At 36.4% G+C, this 26,566-nt stretch overlaps 1 protein-coding gene across 29 annotated transcripts in view; it reads left to right on the top strand.

The window, feature by feature from the left end:
* REV1 (REV1 DNA directed polymerase) overlaps positions 1-26,566 on the top strand; it is a 94,189-nt gene that overhangs the window by 8,450 nt on the left and 59,173 nt on the right. For 27 of the 29 annotated variants that reach the window (XR_014316006.1, XR_014316007.1, XR_014316008.1 and 24 more), the window contains exons 2-3: positions 18,008-18,071; positions 19,727-19,853. The exons of the other annotated variants lie outside the window; for them this stretch is intronic. Coding sequence is in view for 4 of the 27 variants with exons in the window: in XM_082746997.1 (XP_082603123.1) it covers positions 18,018-18,071; positions 19,727-19,853 (181 nt within the window). In the remaining 23 variants the exon portion in view is untranslated. The remainder of the gene's footprint in view (positions 1-18,007; positions 18,072-19,726; positions 19,854-26,566) is intronic. 29 annotated transcript variants of the gene reach the window in all.

The raw sequence follows: 26,566 nt of genomic DNA, 5'->3' as shown, positions 1-26,566 counted from the left end.
CTGATCACTTGAATGGCTTTTCTTTTCTTTCTCTTCCTTCCTTCCTTCCTTTCTTTCTTCTTTTTTTCTTTTTTACTTTCAGATTTATTTATTTGAGAGAGGGAGAGAGAATCTGAAGCAGGCTCAGTGCTGAGCAGAGCTGAATTCGAGGCTGGACCTCACAACCACAGTATCATGACCTGAGCCAAAACCAAGAGTTGGATGCTTAACCCACTGAACCAGCTGGGCACCCCTCACTTAACTGGCCTATCAAGTGTGGTTAGCCCCATCCTGAAACTAGGGGCCCACTGAGAGTTCTATATTAATATAAAAAGATGTCCTAGGGGCCCACCAAGGATAACAAAGATTATTCCTATCAGTGTAAAATTCCTAGGATTTAGAGTCTCCATCCCAGGAATCAGGGACAAAGGCTATTCAGATTTTGTATTGTACAACAATAGCTAAAAAGGTGTGAACAGACATTTGCCCAATTTGTGACGGTTGAAACTAAAACAGGTATGTTTCCTGAGCTCAGTTGTAGTAGACTGAGTTCCCAATTCATCAGTCAGTAGTAGACTGCTGATCTTCATTACTAAAGATTGTAACAGGTTGCATTTGAATATATGTATGTAGAAAGATTGCCTTCTGTTTGAAATTGTAACGTTTTATCGATACAGTTGTGTTTATTTTTATTTTTTTTTTTTAAGATTTTATTTATTTATTTGACAGACAGAGATCACAAGTAGGCTGAGAGGCAGGAAGTGAGAGGAGGAAGCAGGCTCCCTGTTGAGCAGAGAGCCCGATGCGGGGCATGCGGGGCTCGATCCCAGGGCCCTAGGATCATGACCTGAGCTGAAGGCAGATGCTTAACCCACTGAGCCACCCAGGCGCCCCGATACAGTTGTGTTTAAAACCTTGGGTGGATGTTCATTTATATACATAAATTGTGTTGTAGGTTAAGTTTATAAACTACATATTTTTCAGTATTTTCGAAATTAAATAAATTTGGCCATCAGAGTTTTGTTTTTGGTATATTTGAATTTGTAGTTTTAGACTTGGGTTATTACTAGTGTTAAGTGAGAGGAAACGTAAATCTGAGGTGTGATTTTGCTAGTGAGGATTGTTGATAATATATGGATTGGTTGTTAGTGTTATAAAGTATTTTTAGTAACTTAGTTGCCATTTTGAGTTTCAGCTCTGAGTTATAGCTGTTCAGGTTTATAGTGTTGAAGGTTGATAATGTTCTTTTGCATATTATTTATGCCCCAGTAGAAAATCTTACTTCTCTTTGTTTCATTTGAAGGTTATATTACATTCTCTTGGGCTCACTGAATGTTTCTTAAAAATAGAGTTTATTAGCTAAATAAACTGTTTCATTGAGAAAGATTCCTAGTGTTTTTTGAGGAATGCAGTATCTCCTATTTGGAATGTCATTTCATCTTAAAAATTAGTGGGTTTTGTTGTTGTTGTTTTCCAAGATTTTATTTATTTATTTGAGAGAGTGGGAGAGAAAGCTTGAGAAGGGGGAGAGTTGGAGAAGCAGGCTCCTCGCTGAGCTGGGAGCCTGTTGTTGGGGCCCTATCCTGGGACACAGGAGGCAGAACTTCTTCCTGTCTGTGTGCCGGCTTCCCCATCCTCCAGTATTCACATATACACATTTACTCTTCCATTCCTAACTTTTACAAGGCAAGGTTCAAACTCCTTAGTATGATATTCAGAACCTTCTGTTACATTTCTTCAACTACCTTACAAGTTATCACTACCTCTGTCCATGTGTCAGTCCAGAATGTTGCCTTAATTATTTTTTTTCTTTTGTTTTTGCTCAGGAATTTCCTTCCTGAAATCCCCTCTTACCCTCTTCTGCCCTTTAAAATCCTACACATTGGGGCGCCTGGGTGGCTCAGTGGGTTCAGCTGCTGCGTTTGGCTCAGGTCATGATCTCAGGGTTCTGGGATCGGGTCCCGCATCGGGCTCTCTGCATAGCTGGGAGCCTGTTTCCTCCTCTCTCTCTCTGCCTGCCTCTCTGCCTACTTGTGATCTCTCTCTGTCAAATAAATAAATAAAAAATATCTTTAAAAAAAAAATAAAATCCTACACATTGTTCTCAGTGCATATCTGGTGTAGACAGCAGAGGCACTGACAAAAAAGAATAAATGCACAGAGAAAACAGCAACAAATCTCATGTTGGAGAAGAGATCCAAGAGGGCTTCACTGAAGAGGTAGATATGCACTACAGGTTTGTAGATTAGGCTCAGGAAGCAGAACCCCTCCTTGTCTGTGTGCAGCCATCACCATCCTACGGCATTTACATATATACATTTACTCTTCTTTTCCTAACTTTTACAAAGTAAGGTTAAAACTCCTTAGTATGATACTCAGAACATAGATCAGACCTGGAATTTGGGGAGAGGCAGTGCAAGGCACAGGATGGGAGAGATGGAGAGATCTTGTTACCTGTAATCTAATCAAAACCTTGATTTTGTAAGTTGCATTTATTCCTGATACTGTGAAATCCTTTCTATTTAGTGTACACTATAGCAGCTTTTCTTCTTGGTATACTTGGTCTCATCTGAACTTCTCCTGTACTTGTCTCTGCAGTTACCACTCAAGATACACTGCAGGCAAAAATCAGTGGCTCTCCCACATGAGCGTTACCTGGGAACTTTTTAGAAATGGAGATTCCTGGCCCCACTCCAGACCTACCAAATGAGAAACTTTGGAGTTGGGAATTCAGTAGTCTTTGTTAATTGGGCCTCCAAAATATTCTGGTGCATGCTCAAATATGACAACAACTGAAGATATAATCCCCTTTTCTTTGATTTTACCTTCTTTTTTCTCTAGATATGTCCTGTCCTTGTTTTACTAAACTTATGTGGCCTTCGGAATCCTTGATTTGCTGCAACCTTGAACTTTCCAGTGGATAATTATTTGGCTTCCTGTGAGAATATACCACTTCTTAGTGAAGATCACTGGCTTTTTATTCCTTCTTCTAGACTCATTTTTTAACCATGTCATCTGCAGAAGAACATTATTTTGTTTTACTTTGTACCTTGAGCCCTGCTTTTGGACATGCTGACTTTGTGATGTATGTGGGACATCCTAGTGGAGATGTTTGATAAGCATTGGGCCACATGGTTTGGAGTTCAGAAAGTCAGGAAAATTGAGAGAAGATGTTTAGAAACCAGTTAATTTCATTACACCCTGGAGAGCCAGAGAAGGTGGTTCTTTGTACTTTATTAAAATAGCAGTCTTCATTTCTTTCCTTTTCCTTCTATGGAAATCTGTAATTATAGGGAAGAAAATTATTAGTAGTTCTTTTAGAATGCCTCTTTCAACTTGTATTCAAATGACTGATTTTGTGAAATCAGTCATCTTTCTGTATTTTTTTATAACAAAGAGAATAAGAGAGAAAATTCTTTGTTATATTGAATTGTTTGGGATAGAAACTTTCTTTTCAATGAGATCAGTCTCAAACTGGGACATTACAAATATTTGTTGTGCATTTTCAGTTTTAATATATCCAAATATTTTTCTTACACATCATGTTTTTGTCTTTATTTGTATGTAGTTTAAATGCTGACTCTAAATCATGATTTTAAAAAGCTGAAATATATTTATTAGGAAACAGGCTAAACTGCTGTAACAGGCTAAGCTTTTGTTTTTTTAAACGATTTTATTTATTTGACAGATCACAAGTAGGCAGAGAGGTAGGCAGAGAGAGAGGGGGAAGCAGGCTCCCAGCTGAGCAGAGAGCCCTCTGATGCAGGGCTCTATCCCGGGACCCTGAGATCATGACCTGTGCCAAAGGCAGAAGCTTAACCCTCTGAGCCACCGAGGTACCCCTGTAACAGGCTGAGCTTTTGAACACAATGATGCAAACAATATTGAAGTTTTTCTCTCTCCTGTAATAGTAGGTGGGCAGTCCATAGTAGGTGAGGGAGGCAGGGTATTTTTGTTCTTTTTTTTTTTTAAAGGTTATTTGTGGTCTCATTTTTCTTGTGTTTGCTTAGCCATCCCCTGTGGTATTGTTCTCATTTTCAGGTTAAAGCCAAGTTACCTCGTAGCTGCATACCATAAAAAGAAATAAATACTTTCCTTCAAGAAGATGGCACAGATTTTTTTCTCCCCATTTGTTACTCTGCTCCTATCACTGGCCAGAACTGATTCACATGGCCATGCCTGATTTTGAAGAAGACTAGGAAATGTAGTCTCTAGTTGGTAACTCTGCTTCCCACTTAGGGGGTAGGAGAGGTGTTCTATTATTAAAGAAAGGGAGAATGAATACTGGAGGATAGTTGTCATTCTGCCACTCCAGAGTTTGGGAGTTCCAAGACCACTCTTATTTCTGATACCAAGTGCAAGTTTGGGGATTCCCCAACCACCCTTAGGTTCAATAATTCACTAGAAGGACTCAGAACTCTTGAAAAAACTATTGTACTCATGGTTATGATTTATTCAGTGAAAGGTAGAAATTTAAAACAGCCAAGGGAAAAGGCACTGGGGTACACAGGTGGAACTTGCAGTCCTCTTCTTACTGGAGTCTAGGACAGCACTAACTTCTGGCAGTGAGTGACAATACACACAAAGTGTTGCCAGCCAGGGGGACTGACCCAAACCTTAATGTCCAGAGTTTTTATTGGAGTTTGGTCATACAGATATGGTTGGCTGCCCACATGTCTAACCTTTAGTCTCTGGTCTCTCAGGAGATTGATGATGCATGACCCAGAGCTTCCACCATAAATCACATTGTTAGACTGTTTGGAGTGGCTCATAGTCCCTAGGTAAAGAAAGACATTTATCAAGCAGGGCATTCCTGGGGCTCAGAGATCACCTCCCAGGAACCAAGGGCAAAGGCTCGACCTTTTTGAGTAAGGTTAATTCTTCACTAGATAGCCACTTCTCTGAACAGGCACAGCTCATTTTCTGGAAGTATAGACAGAGTTGCATAATATATATGCTTTCATTCCAAAGCTTTTTTTCTTAAGTGAATAGATGTATAGAATCATATGCATTCATTACATTATACATACAATGTATACATACATTACAAACTGCAAGAGACTAGACTTTGTCATGTTCTACTCTGTCCACAAACTGAGGAACTGGGATCTGACTGCTTGTGACTTGCTTAAGGTCAGAGAACCAGTTAACAAAGTTGATAGTGTATCTGGATCTCTACTTAAGAGTATGGACTACTTACAGTTAGAGTCTAGATGGAACCAACCTTATTTGTAGGAGCTATTTTCTTTCTTTGTCCCTGCATATATATACCATATATAATCTGGGAGCTACTGTACCTGACCCAGACAGGTGCTGAATTCAAAGCTTCTGTGTTGTTGCATTGTATTAGACTGGTTCAATTCAAAATAAGTTTTCTTACTTTTCAGAAGTTTATTATATTGATAACATTGTTTTTCCACCAAAGATTGCGAACAGTTTATTACAAGTGAAGTGTGATTTTGCACCACCAACCAGCAGTGCAGCCTTATTGAAAGCCTTTAGTCTTTCTATCCTAGGAGGAAACTGTGTGCAAAAAGACTGTAGGTAGGTATTTGGCCTACCTACTCCACAGATTGTTGTGAACATAAATTGTAAAGATCTCTTTCAAACTGAGTACTGGAAATGTAAAATACTACTAATGATATGTTTAAATTTGAAGAATTTAAATTTAAATATTAAAAATTTAATACTGAGAGGAAGGAAATATCAGTTAAGAGGTGAATTTTTTTTTTTTTTAAGTTTTTATTTATTTATTTGACAGATCACAAGTAGGCAGAGAGGCAGGCAGAGAGAGAGAGAGAGAGAGAGAGAGAGAGAGAGAGAAACAGTCTCCCTGCTGAGCAGACAGCCCAATGCAGGGCTCGATCCCAGGACCCTGAGACCATGACCTGAGCCGAAGGCAGAGGCTTAACCCACTGAGCCACCCAGGTGCCCCAAGAGGTGAAATTTTTTAAAGATGGTGAGAATATGGTAATTTTCTCCCATTTTCTGTTTCCTGTATTTCTCAGTTTTCTGCAGTAAACATGTAATTCTTTTAGAAATAGAGCAGGAGAACTTTTTTAAAAGGGACACTTAGTGAGACCAAATACCAGCAACATGACAAAGCAGTGTATATACACAAGTCACGAATAGAGTGGATAATAGGAAACTTCTCAAGAAAAGAAAGACTCACTTCTAGATAAGGTTTATGTACCCAAGTCTAACATCTGTTCTTTAGACAGTGCTGTGTATGTTATAGCCACTTTTATTTGGGTGGTTTAGAGTTCTTTAATTTCTGTTTATTTGGTGTTGATCAAGAAGGTCTCTTCTATAGTACGGGGATTGTTTCATTGCAGCAGGAAACAACGGGTCATAGGAAAATGTCTCTGTATACTGAAGGTGAAATAGCCAGCTTGCGAAGTTTTTTTGAGAGGGTCCTGTTAAGTTAGGAATAATACCTGGTTGAAATATTTTGACGTTTTATTTTTAAGTATTTTTAGAGGTATCTTAAATACATACAATATTATCCTTAGGATGTAAACTGTCTGTTTGATTTTGAATCTCTAAAAGTGAGTATGTGATAAAGTCTAGAGTAACTAGTTATGATTCTTGGAGATAGTTACAAGGGCTTAATGTCCACCACCTGGGTGCTGATTTTTGTTTTTAATAGATTGAGAAGAGTCTTCAAAGTCAAAACCTGATAGGGTGTGGGATATGCTAGAAGATTTCTCCTTCCCTGGGTTCTGAAATTCAAGAATCTGTGCCCTTGTAATTTCAGCAGTCTGAGAACTGTGGACAGTTATGGTCTCTGTGGTTGAATCAGACCCAAACCTCAAAACAGCTGTATTTTTCTATTTAAATGTTACATAAAAAGCTGCTTATCTGGTATTAAAGCCTTTACCATTTAAGGACAAGTAAGAGCTGTCGAAGCAGGCATTGTCAAGTTGTGTTAGTGACTGTGCTAGCACTTCACTTACATAGTCACTTGTAAGGGCAGTACTTGGTCTTAGTAAATTAGTTTTTCAGATGGCATCCCACTGCCTTCTCCAAGAAAAATAATTCTATATACTGCTATACAGATTTCTTGGAGAAGTAGCCTCTTGCCAGTGTTGTACTCCAGATGAACATCACAGTTACCCTCTTCCCTGTGGCTTGCCTCTGTGATTCCAGCTGCTTATGGAATGTTTCCAGTGTCAGAATCCATTTTTTTCTTATTTTAAAAAATTATATTTTTTAATTTTTTTTAAAGGTTTCATTTATTTATTTGACACAGAGAGGGAGAGAGAGATGGATCATAAGTAGGCAGAGAGGCAGGCAGAGCGGGGAGTGGGAAACAGGCTCCCTGTTGAGCAGAGAGCCTGATGGAGAGCTCGCTCGATCCCAGGACCCTGAGATCATGACCTGAGCCGAAGGCAGATGCCCAACCCACTGAACCACCCAGGCGCCCTTGAAAAAAATTTTAAAAAGATTTTACTTACTTGAGATCGAGAGAGCACAAGTGGAGGGGGAGGGGCAAAAGGAGAGGGAGAAGCAGCCACTGTGGCAGGCTCAATCTCAGGACCCTGGGATCCAGACCTGAGCTGAAGGCAGATGCTTAACCAGCTGAGCCACCCAGGTGCCCCTGACCTCAGATATTTTAAAACTTTCAAAGCCATATTGTTAAAATTAAAGTGGGTTTAGAGAGTGGAATTTTACCTGCTTGCTGTTTTACCCCAAATTCTGTTTCCTCCTTGCCACATTCATCCCATATATCCAGTTCATGGCTCTACAGGGATTTTACTGAGCACCAATCAGTCAAACTTTGTTTTATAGGTGAAGAGATGTGAGGCTCAGTGCTCTTGGACTCATCCCAAGTCATATAGCTAGGCAGTGGTAGAACTGGGATTAAAGATCTTGTGTTAGTAAATCTATTGCTCTTTCCATTATGTTGTACACCGTGGATAGCACATTTAAAATAATAATGTTGTGTACTTTATAATCTTCAAAGGGTTTCTACACATGTGGTCTCATTTGATTTTCAGTCTGTGACTTGGTAGGGTAGATTAGTATAATAGCAGCTGATGTTTATTGAAGGCATAACCTAAAAGCTAGGGATAAGGATACTTTTGCATACATGAATCATTATCTATTTTTTAACTAGTTTTTAAAAACCTTAGTTATTTATTGACTTCTGTGTTGATGCTGGATAAGAAGTCCATAGGTTATTTTAAGTTGTGTATTACAGTTTTAGAAACATTTATCACTTTAGTCAAGGTCATCAAGCACTGTGGGGCTAGATAGCAACCCAGTCTGCAAGACTTTCATCTGGAAGACAGTTTTTATTTACAAGTTTGATAATTGGATGGCTTGTTGATAAAGGTCATTCTTTTCTTAGTGAGCAGGGGTAGACAAGAGGACATGTTGTAAGTCAGAAGGTTGCTTGAAACAGAGAAGATGAGAGGGTTTGTGTTATTTTTGAGTTATTTGTGTCAAGTTGTGGTATCTTGATGTATTGCTCTCCTCCATTCTAGGGTAAGTCCTATTTGAGAAGCGAATCAGTCATCTAGAGTGGAGAATTCTTGCCATGAATATGACTTGAGAGGATAGGTGCCTCTCTTTTGAAGCTCCTTACTGGTTAGCAGAAACATAAGCTCTGATTTCTGGCGTACCACTTTACGGAATAGGTTTTTACATTATCTGTTCTAATTTCACAATATAAAGGAAGCACTGTAGTCTGTAGAACCCCCTAAATGACTTACACTTAGTTCACCTGTTGTGTGGTTCTCGTTAGCATCAGAAGTGTGTATCATTGACTAATCTTGTCTGCGTACCATTTTGGGGGTAGGGAGGTATCCTATTTTCTGTCTGTTAAACAGCACAGAATGTGTGAATTTTGTGGCTCATCCAGCAGATCATGCGATTCTTGATCTTGGGGTTGTGAGTTTAAGCCCACATTGGGTGAATAGATTACTTTAAAATCTTAAAAAATAATAAAATGGGAAAAAAGTAGATAAAATTAAATATGCAGGGTACAGTTTAAAATGTAAATGTATCAGAGTATACTTTACTGAGACATTCCTATTCCTACTTTATTTCTTACATGTAAGTAAGTACATTGTTCATTTTCTTTATTTAACAAGAATTTATTGACTTTCGGGGCGCCTGGGTGGCTCAGTGGGATAAAGTCTCTGCTTTTGGCTCAGGTCATGATCTCAGCGTCCTGGGATAGAGCCCCACATCAGGCTCTCTGCTCAGCGGGGAGCCTGCTTCCTCCTCTGTCTCTGCCTACTTCTCTGCCTACTTGTAATCTCTGTCAAATAAATAAATAAAATCTTTAAAAAAAGAAGAAGGAAAAAAGAATAAAGAATCGTTTTAAAAAAAAGAATTTATTGACTTTCTATCATATGTAAGATTAGTGGCTATTTTATATATATATATAATATGTTCTTGATGTTTTCATTCTATAATGTTTTGAGCATGAGAAAAGAGAGATGTTGGGGTCTAACTGAAATAAGTAAAGTATCACTAGTGTTTGATGCTGTGTACATATGAACAGAAGTCTGATAAGCCTCCTTATTACTTGCTTCCTGACACCTGGATCTCTTTTATTGACCTTATGGTTTAGGTTGTCAATAGCTTTGCTGCATGCCAGCTTGGTCAGCTACTGCTCTTTGCTAGCATCATAGATGGGGGTCATGTAGTTTTCTTTGTGTCCAGATTTTGTTTTTTATCTTCCTGCTCTTCCTGCCTAAAATCTTACCCTTAAGTTTATTTGTAAGGCTAGTTAGTATTTCCGTAATTGGTACTCATTTCTTTTTAGATTGTAAAATTTTAGAACTCATACAAAAGTGTCTGTAATTTCATTTATCTCAGTATTGCCTGGTAAATTATGGTGCTTTATACACAGTAATATTCCATTAGCTTTGATCTCTAGGTAGTGCAGTTTGGTGTCCCCTATATGCATGTCTGAATTATTTCTTAGATGCCATAATTACCTGTGCTATGAGGAGTATTCTACAGCTGTCTACTAATTTATCTAGCATCTACTGTCTGACAAAAAAGAGGTTATATAACTGATGACATACAACAGTGACAGGGCTGATAAATTGTCACTCCCAATATTTAGTAAACACCAGATTTGCAATGAGGTTTTTTTCTCAATCCACTGTCATAGGCCATGTTAGTCTATACATAGGTTATTTAAATGAATTTGATAGTACAAGTTGCCTTAAATCTTCTGGAATAACTAAAGGAGATCTGCATAAATAAATACAGACATCAGCACTGTTATGTAATCAAATTTCTAAAATTTGTTGCTGAAGTATATGGTTATAGTGTTAATTTTTATATTTGATTTCTGTAGATAGGTCTTCAGTGTGTCTGAGAGTACAAAAGGGAACTGTGAAAGAATTTTAATCTAAAGTGGAATAAGAAGATAGGAAATGGAGAATCATAGGCATATGCCCTCAGAAAAATGATTTTAAAAATTGGGCTGAATGCCTGTAAATGCCTGATGTACAGAAGATGGAGATTCTCTCCTGACCAATGAGTATCTGCCAAGAATCTCTCCCTGTCCTCAAGCCAGTGAACTTAACTGCTTGGACTTCCCCCCCCTTTGCAGCCCTTGCCTGTAAATACAGTCCACCCCAAACCTCACCAGACATATTTGTAGCTTGGTACAGCATGCATTTCCTGAACTGAAATTCTTCTGTTCTCAAATAAATTCAGTTTCTGGTAATAGGAGCTTTATTCAGTTTTCCTCTTTATTTAGATTGACATCTAGTAGTCAACTACCCAAATCTCTTACAATAAAAGACCCAGACAATAAAATAATTCAGACCTAGGGAGATGGAGATGTAGATCAGAGATCAGTGAAGTGGCAGAGTCTGGACTAGAAATAATTCCTCTTACCTTTACTCTTTATTCATTATCTCTTGATTCACTAGTGCTATATATTATGTTATAAGCAATAACAGATTGGCTGTCCTTACTGTACTTTTATTCCATCAGTATTTAACATTGATTAAACCAGATATTTATTGCTTTCTTTGCTGCATTTTTTCCCTGTATTTTTGACCTTCCAAGATCATTCTTCTTCTACCTGAGGGATATATTTTAGGATTTCTTTAGTGCAAGTTTGCTGGTGGCATTATGTTCTGTTTTTATTTGTCCCAAATACCTTTATTTCATCTTTCTTGTCTGAATTTTTCTCTGGGTATTGAATTCTAAATAAGTTAATTATTTATTTCAGCACTATTGTCTTCTGGGGCTATTGTTTCTGTTGAAAAGACAGCTGTTGTTTAATTGGTGTTCCTTTGAATATTTTGAATGGAATCTCTGTTTTCGCCACCCATTGCAGCCCCTTATTTCCTTGAACATAGTAAGCATCGTACAATTTTTTAAAAAAGATTTTATTTATCTGACAGAGATCACAAGTAGGCAGAGAGACAGGCAGAGAGAGAGGGGGAAGCAGGCTCCCTGCTGAGCAGAGAGCCCGATGTGGGGCTCAATCCCAAAACCCTGGGATCATGATCTGAGCCAAAGGCAGAGGCTTTAACCCATTGAGCCACCCAGGCGCTCCAGCATAGTACCATTTTTAATCTGGGTTAAGATCAGTATCTGGAGTACTATGTAGGTCTGTTTATTTTGTTTCTGTTGGTTTTCACTTGTGATCTTACTACTTTGTGTGCCTGGTTATTTTAATTTCTGTGCTAGACTTTGTATTTTCAAAATGGTTTGCAAAAACATGGGGAGATTAGGATATTGTAATCCTCCACAGAGAATTTACACTGCTTCTGCCAGATGCTTTGGAGCACTGAGCAGTCCAGGGTCATCTTTTTTTTTTTTTTAATTATAATTCCAATATAATTCATATACAATGTTATATTAGTTTCCGGTGTATAATATAGTAATTTAACAATTCCGTATATCACTCAGCACTCAACATGATAAGTATACTCTTTAATCCCCTTTACCTATTTCATCCACCCCCTACCCATCTCCTCTCTAGTAACCAACACTTCGTTATCACAGCTGTTCTTTAGCTTGTCTCTTTCTCTTTGTTTAGTTTCTTAAATTCCACATGTGAGTGAAATCATATGGTACTTGTCTTTATCTGACCAGCTTATTTCACTTGGCATTATACTCTAGAGATCCACCCATGTTGTTGCAAATGGCAAAATTTTAATATTTTTTATGGCTGAATAATATTCCATTGTATATATGTATATATACACACATCACCTCTTCTTTATATGTTAATTTACTGGTGGACACTTGGACTGCTTCCATAATTTGGCTATTGTAAATATTGCAGTAAACATAGTAAACATAAACATATATAGGGGTATATATATCTTTTTAAATAGTGTTCTCATATTCTTTGGGTAAATAGTAGTAGAGTTACTGGATCATGTAATGTATTTATAAAAATAATATTTATTTATTTAAATAATCATGTAATTTTTTGAGGAACTTGGCATACTGTTTTCCACAGTGGCTGTATCAGTTAGCATTCCCACCAGCAGTGCAAGAGGATTCCTTTTTCTCTGTATCCTCACCAACTCTTGCTGTTTCTTGTGTTTTTGATGTTAGCCATTCAGATACGTGTGAGATGATACCTCATTGTGGTTTTGATTTGCATTTCCCTGATGATGAGTGATGTTATTCATCTTTTCATGAGTCTCTTGGCCATCTATATGTCTTAGTAGAATATCTGTGTCTTCTGCCCTTTTTTTTTTTTTTTTTAAGATTTTATTTATTTATTTGACACAGAGAGATCACAAGTAGGCAGAGAGGCAGGCAGAGAGAGGGGGAAGCAGGCTCACCGCTGAGCAGAGAGCCCGATGTGGGGCTTGATCCCAGGACCCTGGGATCATGACCTGAGCTGAAGGCAGAGGCTCAACCCACTGAGCCACCCAGGCGCCCCTCTTCTGCCCATTTTTAATTGGATTATTTTTTTTGGTATTGAGTTTTATAGGTTCTTTATATATTTTGGGTACTAGCCCTTTAATAGGATATGTCCTTTGCAGATATTTTCTCCCTTGTCTTTTAGTTTTGTTGATTGTTTCCTTCATTATGCAGAAGCTTTTATTTTGATGTAATCTCATTAATTTATTTTCACTTTTCTTTCCCTTGTCACAGGAAACATAGAAAAATGTTACTATGGCTGTGTCAGAGAAATTACTGCTTGTGCCCTGTTCCAGGATTTTTATGGTTTCAGGTCTCACATTTAGGATCTTAAAGCATTTTGAGTTTATTTTTGTATATGGTGTTAAGAAACTGATTCAGTTTCATTCTTTTGCATGTCGCTATTTTTCCCAACACAATTTGTTGGATTGTCTTTTTCCCATTGGGTATTCTTGCTTTCTCTGTCAAGGATTGATTGACCGCATATGTATGGGCTTGTTTCTAGGTGTGCTCTCTTGTTTCTTGATGTTTATGTCTATTTCTGTAGAAGTACCATACTGTTTTGATCACTACAGCTTTGTAGTGTATCTTGAAATCTGGAATTGTGATGCCTCCAGTTGTATTTTTCTTTTTAAAAGATTGCTTTGGCTACTTAGGGTCTTCTGTTTTTTTTTTTTTTTTTTTTAAGATTTTATTTATTTATTTGTCAGAGATAAGTAGGCAGCGGCAGGCAGAGTGAGAGGAAGGGAAGCAGGCTCCCTGCTAAGCAGAGAGCCTGATATGTGGCTCGATTTCAGGACCCTGGGATCATGACCTGAGCCGAAGGCAGAGGCTTTAACCCACTGAGTCGCCCAGGCATCCCTTTTTTGTGGTCTATCCAGATTTTAGGGTTATTGGTTCTAGTTCTGTGAAATACGCTTTTGATATTTTAATAGGGATTGTATTAAATCTGTAGATTGCTATAGGTAATATGGACACTAACAATATTGCTTCTTCCATCCATGAGCAAGGTATATCCTTCCATTTGTGTTCATCTTCAGTTTCTTTCATCCATGTTTTATAGTTTTTAGAATACAGGTTTTTTCCCCCTCCTTGGTTAAGCTTATTCCTAGGTACTTTATTTTTTGGTGTAATTGTAAATGGGATTGTTTTATTCATAGCTCTTTCTGCTCCTTCATTATTAGTGTATAGAAATGCAACAGATTCCTGTGTATTGATTTTGTATTCTGCAACCTTAACAAATTCATTTATCAGTGAAGTCTTTAGGGTCTTCTACACATAGTATCATGTCATCCGTAAATGATGAAAGTTTGCTCGACTTCCAGTACTATGTTGATTAAAAGTTGTGAGAATGAATATCCTTGTTTTATTCCTGATCTTAGGGAAAAAGCACTCAGTTTTCACAATTGAGTATGATGTTAGTTGTGGGTTTTTCTTATATGACCTTCTTTGTGTTATGTTCTCTCAAAACTACTTTGTGGAGGGTTTTTTTTTTTTTTTTTGTCATGGGTGGGTGTTTGTACTTTGTCAAATGTGTTTTCTGCATCTATTGAAATGATCATGTGATTATTTTCCCTTTTTTGGTTGATGTGAATATTGAACCACCCTTGCGTACCTAGGTAGATCCTACTTGATCATAATGATTTTTTTGTATTGTCTGATTCATCTTGCTAGTATTTTGTGGAGGATTTCTGTATCTGTGTTCATCAGAGATACTGGCCTTTTTGGGATACATTTTGCAACTGTTGAGGGACTTTTCCCTTTTATTGGTAGTGTTTGTATTTGGTTTGATATCTGGGTAATGCTGGCCTCAGAATGAATTTGGAAGCTTTCCTTCCTCTTCAGGTTTTTGGGATAGTTTGAGAAGAATTGGTATCAGTGAGGGCATCTGGTTCTGGACTTTTGTTTGTTGGGAGTTTTTTGATTACTGATTCAATTTCATTGTTGTTAATGTCTCTGTTCAAATTTTCTGTTTTTTCCTCATTGAGTTTTGGGGAGTTAGTGTTTCTAGGAATTTACTTCTAGATTGTCCAGTTTGTTGGCATATAATTTTTCATAATATTCTCTTATAATCTGGGTTGCCTGGGTGGCTCAGTTGGTTTAAGTGGCTGCCTTTCATTCAGGTCATGATCCCAGGGTCCTGGGATAGAGCACTACTATGGGCTCTCTGCTTAGTGGTATGCCTGGTTCTCCACCACCACCGCCACCACCACCCTGCCCTGCTCTCTTGCATGTGCTCTCTCTCTCAAATAAATAAAATCTAAAATATATATATATATTCTCTTATAATCCTTTTTATTTCTGTGGTGTTATTGTTTCACCTCTTTTATTTCTGATTTTGTTGATTTGAATTCTACCCCCCCCCCCTTTTTTAAATGCATCTGCCTAAGGGTTTATCAGTTCTGTTGAATTTTTTCAAAGAAACAACTTCTGGTTTCTTGATCTGTTTTTTTTTAGTTTCTATTTTGTCTATATCTGCTCTAGTCATTATTGCTCCCTTCTTTGTACTGGTTTTCGGTTTTGTTTTTTTCTTTTTCTACCTCCTTTATGTGTAAGGTTAGGTTCTTGATTGAGATTTTTCTTGCTTCTTGAGGTAGGCCTATATTGCTATAAACTTCCCTTTAGAACAGCTTTGGTGCATTCCAAAGATTTGGGGCCATTGTGTTTTCATTTTCATTTGTCTTTTTGTATTTTTTGTTTTTTCCTTGATTTTTCGGTCGACTCATTCATTGTTCAGAAGCATGTTATTTGTGTTCTTTAGTCTAGGATTACCTTAATTTAGTTTCAGAGATTGAAGTAGTACAAGGCAGGGTATGTTTTTGGCAAAATTTGGCCTACTTCCAGTTTACTTACTCCTAGGATCCTAATCCTAAGTTTTGAGATATATATGGTTGGAGAGCCCTTAAATTCCAGCTTTTGTTCCCTTATTGTGTTTGTTCAAAAACATTGCCCAGTCTCTCAGCCACTCTTTTGTAATTGCCACATGTTCTCAGAGGAAGAAGCTGTCCCAATCTGGGAAGGAAGGGTTTTTCTTTTTCATCATCTTCAGGTTTTCTTTTTCACCTTCTAAATCTTGGCACAGTGATTTTTTCATTATTTTCTGGGCCTTCTATGACTTTTTTTTTTTTTTTTTTTGGTAATGTTTTGACTAGTTTTCCTCTTTCTCAGCAGGAAGGTTGATCCAAATACCTACTTTACTATTTGTTATGGGATTTTCTCAAAAGTAGAATTTGAATGTATAAAATGATTTTAAAAATAAATTAAAAAAAGAAAAAATAAATTAAAAAATAAATAAGAAAATAAAATGATTTAAAAATATTGTTTCTTTTCCCCCTTTTTCAGTCTTATTATTTGAATCCTCAATATGGGTTTGCTGTACTCGGTCAAAGTAGTAGAAATGAAGAAGTTACTAATTTCACTCTTATTCCCTTTCAGAGCTTAGACATTTGTCTGGAATAGCTTTATTACTTTGGACTAGAGGAAGAGCCTTTAGATTTTTAAAATTTATTATAACTTTGTTTCATAGTTTTCTACCTCATTAAATCACTGTTAATATTTCATATTGGCCCTTTGCAGTAGTTACCCAGTAGATCTTAAATGAATAAGGCTCTTAACTAATTGATTAGCCCACTGAATTAAACTTTGATAATATATTTTATTCTTTAACTTAATCTTCATTTAGCTGATTAATTGTTGCCTTTAATTTTTGTGAGTATGCATCCATAACATGTAGTGGCCAGAACTCCCAAAGTGTTCACTTGTAAGGGCAGTTGTATAGATGCAGAGTTTATATGAACTCAAGAATTGTGTGTTAATACATTTCCCAGATTCCTTTAAGGTAAGGGGAGAAGTCTTGAGGGTCTACACAAAGTGAGCCTCTTAAAACAGAAGTATTTAGTGTAGAACAAATATTGCAGTTCTGGGACTTAAAATTAACACATTGGGTAACCATGCCCCCCACCTTTGTCAGGCTGAAAAGAACACCAATTCTTCTCTCCACCAACATCCATGTCTGCTAATCTGGGTTAATCACCTGGCCTGTTTGCAGAGCTCTTTGCTCATGCCCCTTGTCTCTCTATCAGACTTACGTTTTTAAGAAAATGTCTCTACATATCTTTTAGGCCCCTTTTAAGAGTAGACAATACAAATTCATAATTAATATTAATGTCAGCAAGGGAAAACTGTAAATCACATAATATATCAAATGTAGAAATAAATTGAAAGAAAATACCTGCTGATGTGTGTGGCTAAAGTGTCATGTTTTAAGTTGTCATTCAGTAACAAATTCTTATAAACCATATCAAAGCTGATTTGACTTGGGTAATGTGCAAAACTTCTCTAGTAGCATATTAATTGATAGAGTTTTACATAGTAGAAAATAAATAGAGGACATGTTAATTTTGTGAAGGATAATGCAGTAGTGTCTCAAGATGTAGCTATATGACTAAAAGAATTTTATAAGGAATTTCATTTAGTGCCTGCTTTGACTTCTGAACCATTTTATATCTTGCTAGCCACTAAGCCAGCTGACACTTGGTAGAAGCCATTATTTGGTCCTTTTGGTTGTTTAATGGGATAGTGGGTCAAGTGTAGCCTTAAGGAGAATGCCAGATTTGATAGTTTAAGTGATACTCCTTCTACTTTATCTCCCCTAGATGTGTTGTTTTAATCGACTTCTTTTAGAGGTTTTGCATAATAGATGAATTACACTGTAAGTACACTCTTATGTGTCTAGTATGTAATAGCAAAGACAGAGTTTAAGAGCCATATCAGAGGGCAATTCATGAAGGAAAATGTTTTCTTGGGTTCTGTTAATACTGATTAATGTTAACAAGCATGGCCATGTTAGTCTAATTTGGTGATTCTTTATGCAAATATGTATTAGGTTTGGTGCTTAGGAATGCATAAAATTTTTTCTATAAAATGAAATTTATAGTAGTTGTAATTTAAACCTGATACTTATCTACAGGAGGGTGTTTTAGGAACAGATTTCACTGATGCAGGAGAATATATGCTTTGGAAAAATTTTAACTTTCACCAGTTGAATATTTGAGTTTATTTTAACATCTCATTTTTCTTGATTTGAAATAAAATGTCAATTAATAGTACATATGTTATAAAATTCACAGGTTTTTTTTTTTTTCTTTCCCCCTAATTACAGAAGCTCCACCATGAGACGAGGTGGATGGAGGAAGCGAGCTGAAAATGATGGCTGGGAAAAATGGGTGTGTTTTAAAAGAATAAAAATACTATATTTAATTGTTCAGGTATTTTTCATACCTCTTGTAGGTTATAGTGTGATTTAAGGCATCTTTTAAAGGTGCAAATCACTTTAGATACCAACTCTTCTCGGTTTTCACAATGTATTGAAAGCTTGTTTAAACTTTTTTAACACCTGAAATTTATTTTATCCTGAGGAAATAAATGTTCTGGCACACGGATACTTAGTTATGGTAATTTTATTGCAGCTTTGCTAATAATACTGAAAAACAGAAAAACATACTCTAGTAGGGGATTAGTCAAATAAACTACCTCTGTGTAGTGCAACACTGTTTAATCATTATTTATCTTTACATCTTCCTTCCTTCCTTCCTTCCTTCCTTCCTTCCTTCCTTCCTTCCTTCCTCTATCTCTCTCTTTCTTTCTCTCTCTTTTTCTCTCCGCCCCCTCTCTCTTTCTCTCTTTGGGAGAGAGGGGGAAGAGGGGCAAATAGAGAGGGAGAGAATCTTAAGCTGATTCTGATGTCCCACCTGATGTGGGACTTGATCTCACAACCCTAAGATCATGACCTGAGCCGAAATCAAGAGTTGGGTGCTTAACCAATTGAGCCACCCTTTACCTTTATATTTAACTTGGCAATATGACCTTGACTAAAAAGTTGTGTTGTAAAGGGCTATTATATATGATCCTATTTTTCTAAAACCTCTGTATTCTGAGACATACTAATAAAGTTTGAAAATACTAGATCCCAAAATGTTAACAGTGAATGGAATCCTACCTCATTTAAGTTTTCTTCATATTTTTCTATATTTTCTGAAAAAAAGTTTTTTTCCCACAATGAGCATGTAATATCTGATTAGTGAAGTAATTTCCATTTTGTAAGAAATACATGCCACTTCTAGATATATGTGGCTGTATTTTAAAGATCTAATGGATAGTTGTTTAGAGTGAAGTAAAATCAATAAATACTTAATTGGTAATCCAAATAATTAAGCTTAATTTTGTCAGTGTTTAGGAAAAGTATAGCTGAATTCATATATTTATGTAGGTCTTGAGCCGAAATAATGTTTTTTTTTCTGAAGTTGATGTTCTCTAATAAAAATTACTACTACTATTAAGTAGATTGCTTAGATCCCAGAATTTCACCACGGAATCATCTATTGTAGTAGCTACATGCATGGAGAACTGTACTGGTTTTTTGGATTGTTTCATTTTACTTTAAGTTGCTAATTTTTAAGCTTCTATATTCAGAAGATAGTGGAAGCCAGTCAAAAATATACTCTTACTGACCACCTGTCAAATTTTTAATTGGTTTAAACCTCCTGCCTAATTTTGTAGATAAGAACGATGTTTTGTGGCATTAAACATTATTCTTGAGTTACCTTCCTTCTCTTTTAAAGTAACTTACAAGAATGTGATAAAACAGTTAAAAATTGAATTGACAGAGGGAAAACTCTTCCTTGACCTGATTGTTTTATTGCCTTGCCTTATGGTTAATGTTTATAATTGTACCTTATGTCATCATTAAACCTTGGTCACTAGCATAGTGAACGTTTATTTATTTATTTATATTTATTTATTTGAATGTTTTTTTTTTTTTAAGAAAGGGGGTGAAGAAAATATAACTTTTGTGATTGGTTTATCTTTCTTTAAATTCTAGGGTGGGTATATGGCTGCCAAGGTCCAGAAATTGGAGGAACAATTTCGATCAGATGCTACTTTACAGAAGGATGGAACTTCATCTACAATTTTTAGTGGAGTTGCTATTTACGTTAATGGATATACAGGTTGAGTCCTTTTTACTTTTTAGGTACCCTATTTTGGCATGTACTTTTATTAGGATTGAGAGTGATTTGTTTTAAATTGTTTTATTTATCTCTGTATAAATGATAAAATCCTCTGCTTAGAGTCTTTTCCTTTTCATCCTACCTGTACTTTCCATTGTGTTTTTCATTTTAATTTTTATCAAAGTACATAGTTTTAAAAAGCCAAATGACGTTTAAAATGGAAAACAGTAGTCTCCTTTCATAACCACCTGACGGGAAGATCACCACACATGAGTGGGGTATGTACTCTGTGAGGTTCAGTATAGTGGGAACTGGTAGGGCCATTTCATTGGTAAATTTCCAACTGTAATTATCCCTACGTCCTTTTGAGCTGGTGGGGAGGGGTTTGTGTGTGTGTTAGATTTCCCAGAATCTTACTTAGAGAAGGTATAAACCTAGCTGCTGGCATTTTGGTTGCCATGGGGGAAGGATGGGGCCACAATGCTCACAGTTTAGAAAATAGAATTTCATTTAATCTTCCTCTCCTTTTTTTTTTTTTCATCCTCTGTGTCCACTTCTCCCCTCCTGTATGTCTGTTGTCATTGAGTCCACCCTCTGGAAGGGACATGATAATCTTTCTTCTTTGTAAGTGGAAATAGAGATCTGGACTTCTAATCTGTCTCTTAGAATTTCAACCATAAACTTCTTGTTTTATCACCTGTTCATATGGCCCCTTTTGAAGGTGCTTAGTGCCTCTTTACTGGGCACTCAGTTTCTCTTGCTTTCTCTGACACCAAGCAGACTCTTCTATGCTTCCACATAGCCTGCTTAGATTTTATCTTTTAGCCTTCTCTGATCTGTAAAGTCAGTTATCACTTGCCTGTTGGCTATCAGCTTTTATTACTAAAGTTTTCAGTCTCTTGAGAATTCCTCTCCTCTTAAGATCATTTTAGTGTTTTGTTTTGTTTTGTTTTTAAGTGAATGGCTGTAAATGTGTCATTCTGTGATATTTAACTCTCTCTGCTTCTCAGTTGGCTGTTATTCGCTTATCTGTGAGGTCTCATTGTACATCACTTCCCATAACTTGTCTCATTGTCTTCCTACTGGTGTATGTGACTTCTCATGCTCCTGTGGGACTATGACTCCTAAGTATCTAACCATTTATTGGATTTTATTGTAGTTGCCTGTTTACTGGATAAGAGCAAGAGCTCCATTTTCACATTTTCATTACTGTTTTACTGTGTCTCTACAGTGACCAGGCATTAACCACTCAGGAAATATTTATTGAATTAAAATAAAGTTTTAATTAACTGATACATTTTCTTGCTTGAGTTTTATCAGGTGTTGACAAGGAATTTAGTCTAAGAATGTTCTCTCAAAATGAAAGCTAGTGCAGCTTTGGTAAAGTTCATCACATGCAACTTTTCTGCCTAAGTATTCTGAAACATTCAAGCTCAAAGACTTTTCTGAGATGCATTATAAACATTAAAAGTGTTAGAAAAAGAGAGAGGGAGGGAGGAAGGGAGAAGAAAGAAAGAAAGAAACATTGCTTATTACATTAGCCAGTAGTGGAAGTCCCCAATTCACGAGGGCACCCTTATTCATATAAGAAGAGATCCTTTGTGTGAGGGAGAAAAAAAAATGCTGTAGTGATCACTACTGTGGTTGAGAATGAAATTCTAATTCTACTTTTGTCACCAATTTTTGTGTGATCATAAGACATTTTCTCTGTGAACCCGTTTTATTTGGACCCAACTTTATCCCTATCTTTTTCATTATTATTCCTGTCCTTTCCATTATTTTCCCTATCTTTTTCTTTCTGAGAGGGATAAAAATACTAATTTTTACTATTACTAGGATTACATTATAATTTTACAAGTAAAGTTCCATTTTGTTGAATTTCCTAGGGACATGCAAATTGTGATGATAAAATTTTTTTAGAAAACTTTTCAGTTTTATTGAATATTCTTTCAGTTTGTAGACAAGAGAATCAATCTCTGTGTAATGAATAGCAGTAGTCAGTGCCTTAGATGCAGTAAGACAAGTAGAGATATTATTATTATTGATTCTTAATCATGCTCCCCATAGACTTTAACATTCGAAGTTTTCTTGATTCCTTTAAAGTTCCCAGTTCTGCCAACTGAAAGTTTCTTTGGTGACTCCCGTCCTTTGCAACCCAATTATCATTGAACTTGAGATCAAGAAAAGAATCTACATCTTTTGGATATTGTGTGTCTGTCAGCACGTTCTTTTTTTATCTTTTTTTTTTTTTGTCCCCCAAAAGAGGATCTTTTTCCTGCCAAGGTTAACTTCTTTGACTTCCACCCTTTTTTTTTTTTTTTTTTTTTTTTTTAAGATTTATTTGAGAGAGAGCAAATGAGCGCACATGTGCATGTATTCTCAGGGTTGGTGGGGAGGTGGAGGACAGAGGTAGAATTTCAAGCAGACTCCCCACTGAAAGTGGAGCCTGACTTAGGGCTCCATCATGACCTGAGCTGAACTCAAGTGTCAGTTGCTTAACCAACTCAGCCACCCAGGTGCCTTCCTTGTTGTTGTTTTTGTTTGTTTGTTTGTTTGTTTTTAACTTTAAGATTTTATTTATTTGTTTGAGAGAGAGCAGAGCAAGAGAGGGCACACATGAGTAGGAATGGGGATTAGCAGAGGGAGAGGGAAAAGCAGACCCCCTGCTGAGCAGGGAGCCCTACTTGGTTCTCGGTTCCAGGATCCTGGGATCATGAACTGAGCTAAAGGCAGATGCTTAACCAACTGAGCCACCCAGGTGCCCCCAATCCTGTCTTTTTAATTAAGTTTTATTTTTTTGAGATAATTGTAAATTCATATGCCATTGTAAGAAATAATAGAGATACCATGAGCCATTTGCCCTGTTTGTCTCCTTGGTAACATCTTATAAAGGATAGTACACGTATCAACCAGGAAATTGACATTGATACAGTCAGGATAGAATGTTTCCATACCACAAAAATTCTTCACTCTGCTCCTTTGTAGCCACACCTGCTTCCAGTTTGCTCTCAGCCCTTTTAATCCCTTTAATTACTAACCCATCTCCTGTTTCTATACTTTTTTCATTTCAGTGATGTTATGTAAAGTCTCCTGTTTCTATAATTTTTTCATTTCAGTGATGTTATGTAAATAGAACATACTGCATGTAACCTTTTAGGATTGGCTTTTTAAAAAGATTTTATTTGTTTTTTTTTTTTTTTTTGAGCTCAGAGAGTGAGAGCACAAAGAGGGAATAGCAGAGGGAGAGGGAGAAGCAGGCTTCCTGCCGAGCAGGGAACTCGATGTGGGACTCCATCCCAGGACCCTGAGATCATGACCTGAGCTTAAGGCAGATGTTTAACTGACTGTGCCACCCATATATCCCAGGATTGGCTTTTTTAAATTTAAATTTTTTAAATATTCTAAAGATTTATCCAAGTTGTATATATCGGTAGTTTTTTCCTTTTTATTGCTGAGTTATATTCCATTGTATGGGTGTTCCACAGTTTGTTAACCATTTACCTGTTTAAGAATATCTGGATTATTTTCTGGTTTTGGCGCTGAATATTTATATGTGGGTTTTGTGTGAACATTAAGAGTGCTATTGCTGGGTCATATAGATGGTGGTTGCCTGTTTAGTTTTTTTAAGAAACTGCCAAACTGTTTTCTCTTTGGTTGTACTATTTTATTTTATATTCCCACTAACAATTTATGAGTGACCCAGTTTCTCTGCATTCTTGTTAGCATTTAGCGCTTTTTAAACATTTTAATAGGTGTGTCCTGATACCTCATTGTGCTTTTTATTTGGGTTATGATGCATCTTGAACAGTGATTGATGAAGGCAAATTGATTTTTTGTTTTTGATTTTTAAATTAATTTACATGTTCTAATAGATGTGTAGTGGTGTCTCATTGCAGTTTTAATTTGTATTTGCCCAATGGCAAATGATACTGAACAGCCTATGATTAGTATTTATTTGCCATCTGTATGTCCTCTTCAGTGAAATGTCTATACATGTCTTTTGCCCATTTTCTAATTGGATTGTCTTGTATTTTGAGTTGTGAGAGTTCTTTCTTTATTCCAGATACCTTTGTCAGATGTGTGGTTTGCAGATACTTTCAGTGAGTCTGTAGCTTGTCTTTCATCCTTTTCGTATGGTCTTTTGCAGAACAAAGTTTTTAATTTTCATGAGGTCCAGTTTATCTATCTTCAACTTTATGGATTGTGCTTTCAATTTAGAAGTGACTGCTTAATACTAGATCTCAAAGATTTTCACCTATTTTTTTTTCTAAAAATTTTCGTAGTTTTATATTTTGCATGTAAGCTCATGATCCATTTTCAGTTAAATTTTATTTATTTTTTGGTGGCCTATGGATATGCGATTACTGTGGCTCTGCTTGGTGAAGAACTATTTTCCTCCACTGGATTACTTTTGCACTTCTATGAAAAATCAGTTGGACATATTACTTTTGCACTTCTATGAAAAATCAGTTGGACATATCTGGGTCTGTTTCTGGGTTCTCTGTTTTATTGTATTAATGCATTGATAGCATATGGTTTTGATTACTGTACCTATATAGTAAGCCTTAATATTAGGCAGAATGATTATTTCCGTTTTCTTCTTTGCCAAGATTATTTTAGCTACTCTAGGGCCTGTGCAGTGCCTTTCCATATAAATTTTAGAATAAAGTTGTCTGTGTTTATAAAATAAATACCTTGCTGGGATTTTGATAGGAATTACATTAAGCCTGTAGATCAATTTAAGGAGAATTGACATCTTTACTATGTTGAGTTTTCCAGTCTGTGGACCTTTCATCCCATTTTGCTCTGCTTTAGTTGATCGGACAAATACATGTATCTCTTATGCTACTGGTGTGTTAGGAATTATGTTTGAACAGATGGTGGTTGATGGAGAATGTGGGTTTTTTTGATGAGTAAGTAATCTCTGAGAGTTAGGTATAGAGGAAAGTAGGTGGCAACACAGAAGTTACTGCCTCTGAGAGTTAGTGAGTCCTTCCTAGAGGGATTCACTTTTTAAGCTGGATCTTAGATAAAAAGACATTTTCTAAGCAAAAAAGGATAAAGTCATTCTTGTCTAATCCTGACCTACATTTTTCCCTTTTTATTCTCCAATTTTGGTCATTGGGCTTATTTTGATACTTTAGATTTTTTCTTTGTACTTTCTTATTTCTGAACTTTTGTTGGTGCTTTTGTTTGTTGTAAAAAGCTTCTTTCCTCACTTCTGTGAACTGGAATTATATTCATCCTTTAAGACTCATATTAAATTAAATTTTATCTCCTTCCCTAAGTAAGTCCATAGCATTTAAATTGCATAGCATCATTGTTAGAAACATTTACTTTGACACCTAAGTCTTATATTGTCAGGTCTTATTCATGTGTTAAGTTTTTAGGAGCTAGAAAGCCCATTTTGTGTCGTAGCACCTAGCCAAATGTGTCTCAGAGGTAGCACTGTAGGGCCTTAAATTTGCTTTTCCATCTGATGTCCCTAGGTCTTCATCATTCACATCTCTGATCAATTGTCACCTCCTCTGAGACTTTCCCTGACCCAGCCTTATCTAAGATAAATATACCTTGCCCTCCATTTTCTTTCCTAATCCTTTGTCCAGCTTTATTTCTCTTCATAGAATTTATTTGTACCCGAACTGGTATCATTTATCTGACTTCTTTTCTGTCTGTCTAGTGAAATAGAAGTATCATGGAGCACAGACCCAAGTCTTGATCATTGCTATATGCCAGGGGCTAGAACCTTGCGTGGCACATTGTAGGATGCTTAATAAATATTAGTTGAGTAAATGAGTGAATAACACCATTTTGTACTTGTACATCAGAATGTTAAAATATTATCACTCATATGCTAATTCAGCTCCGTCTTCTTAAATCTTCTTAGTTTTTAACTAAGAAATGGGCCACATTCTAGGCTTTTACTGAATTATAATCTCTGGGAGATCAGTCCTGAGCATGTTTATTTTGGTGAAAGCTCCCCAGGTTAGTTAGTGCTTCAAATCTAGTGAAATGTAATTGTTGTCTTCTCTGAAGTGGGATCAGGACAGTTAATATGCAAAGAGGTGTTCTGGTTATTTTCTGCTTTTTTCAGTATGTGGATAAAAGACCAGGTCCAGTGGCTTTTATACTGCTGAGGTTTCTGAAAAAATAGATGGGCAGACATAAACTTGGGCATGGATTGCAAAATGAACAAGGAAGTATGCAAATATGACAGACTTACATTTTAAGTGATAAGGATTTGTTTAAAAACTTTAACAACCTTATTTTGTTGTTTTCTGGACATGTGAATGTGATGGTTTAGGAAAACAATACATTTAATGGTGACAAATCTAGTTTTTCAGAAATGTAGGCATTCCAGAAATTACTTTCTTTCTATATATATGTATCTTTTTTCATTTTTCTGTGAGACTTTGATCTTATAAATCAGAGATGTGGGAATTTCACCTCTAACATGGGAGAGACTTCTGTATTAATTTATGTCACCCACTGTATTTTTACCAGTGTTCAGGAGGAGGTGTTTGCACCTGATAGTTACTCAAAACTGTGTTCTGTAGTCTTTTGAAACTTCTTCAGTTTTTGTTTGGGTAAGTGTATGTGACTTTTAGTTGAATGTGGTAAGTCCAAGGTAGTTAGGGAGGAAAGGATTCAAGAGAGTAATCATGGCTACTGGAGGAAGAGTAGTGGGTGGGAGTCAGAAGACAAAAGGGTCT

Source organism: Mustela nivalis, assembly GCF_964662115.1.
Source record: "Mustela nivalis genome assembly, chromosome: 8".
Taxonomy (NCBI): domain Eukaryota; kingdom Metazoa; phylum Chordata; class Mammalia; order Carnivora; family Mustelidae; genus Mustela; species Mustela nivalis.
Note: the sequence above shows the minus strand (reverse complement) of the source record. Positions and strands in the feature narration are given on the sequence as shown.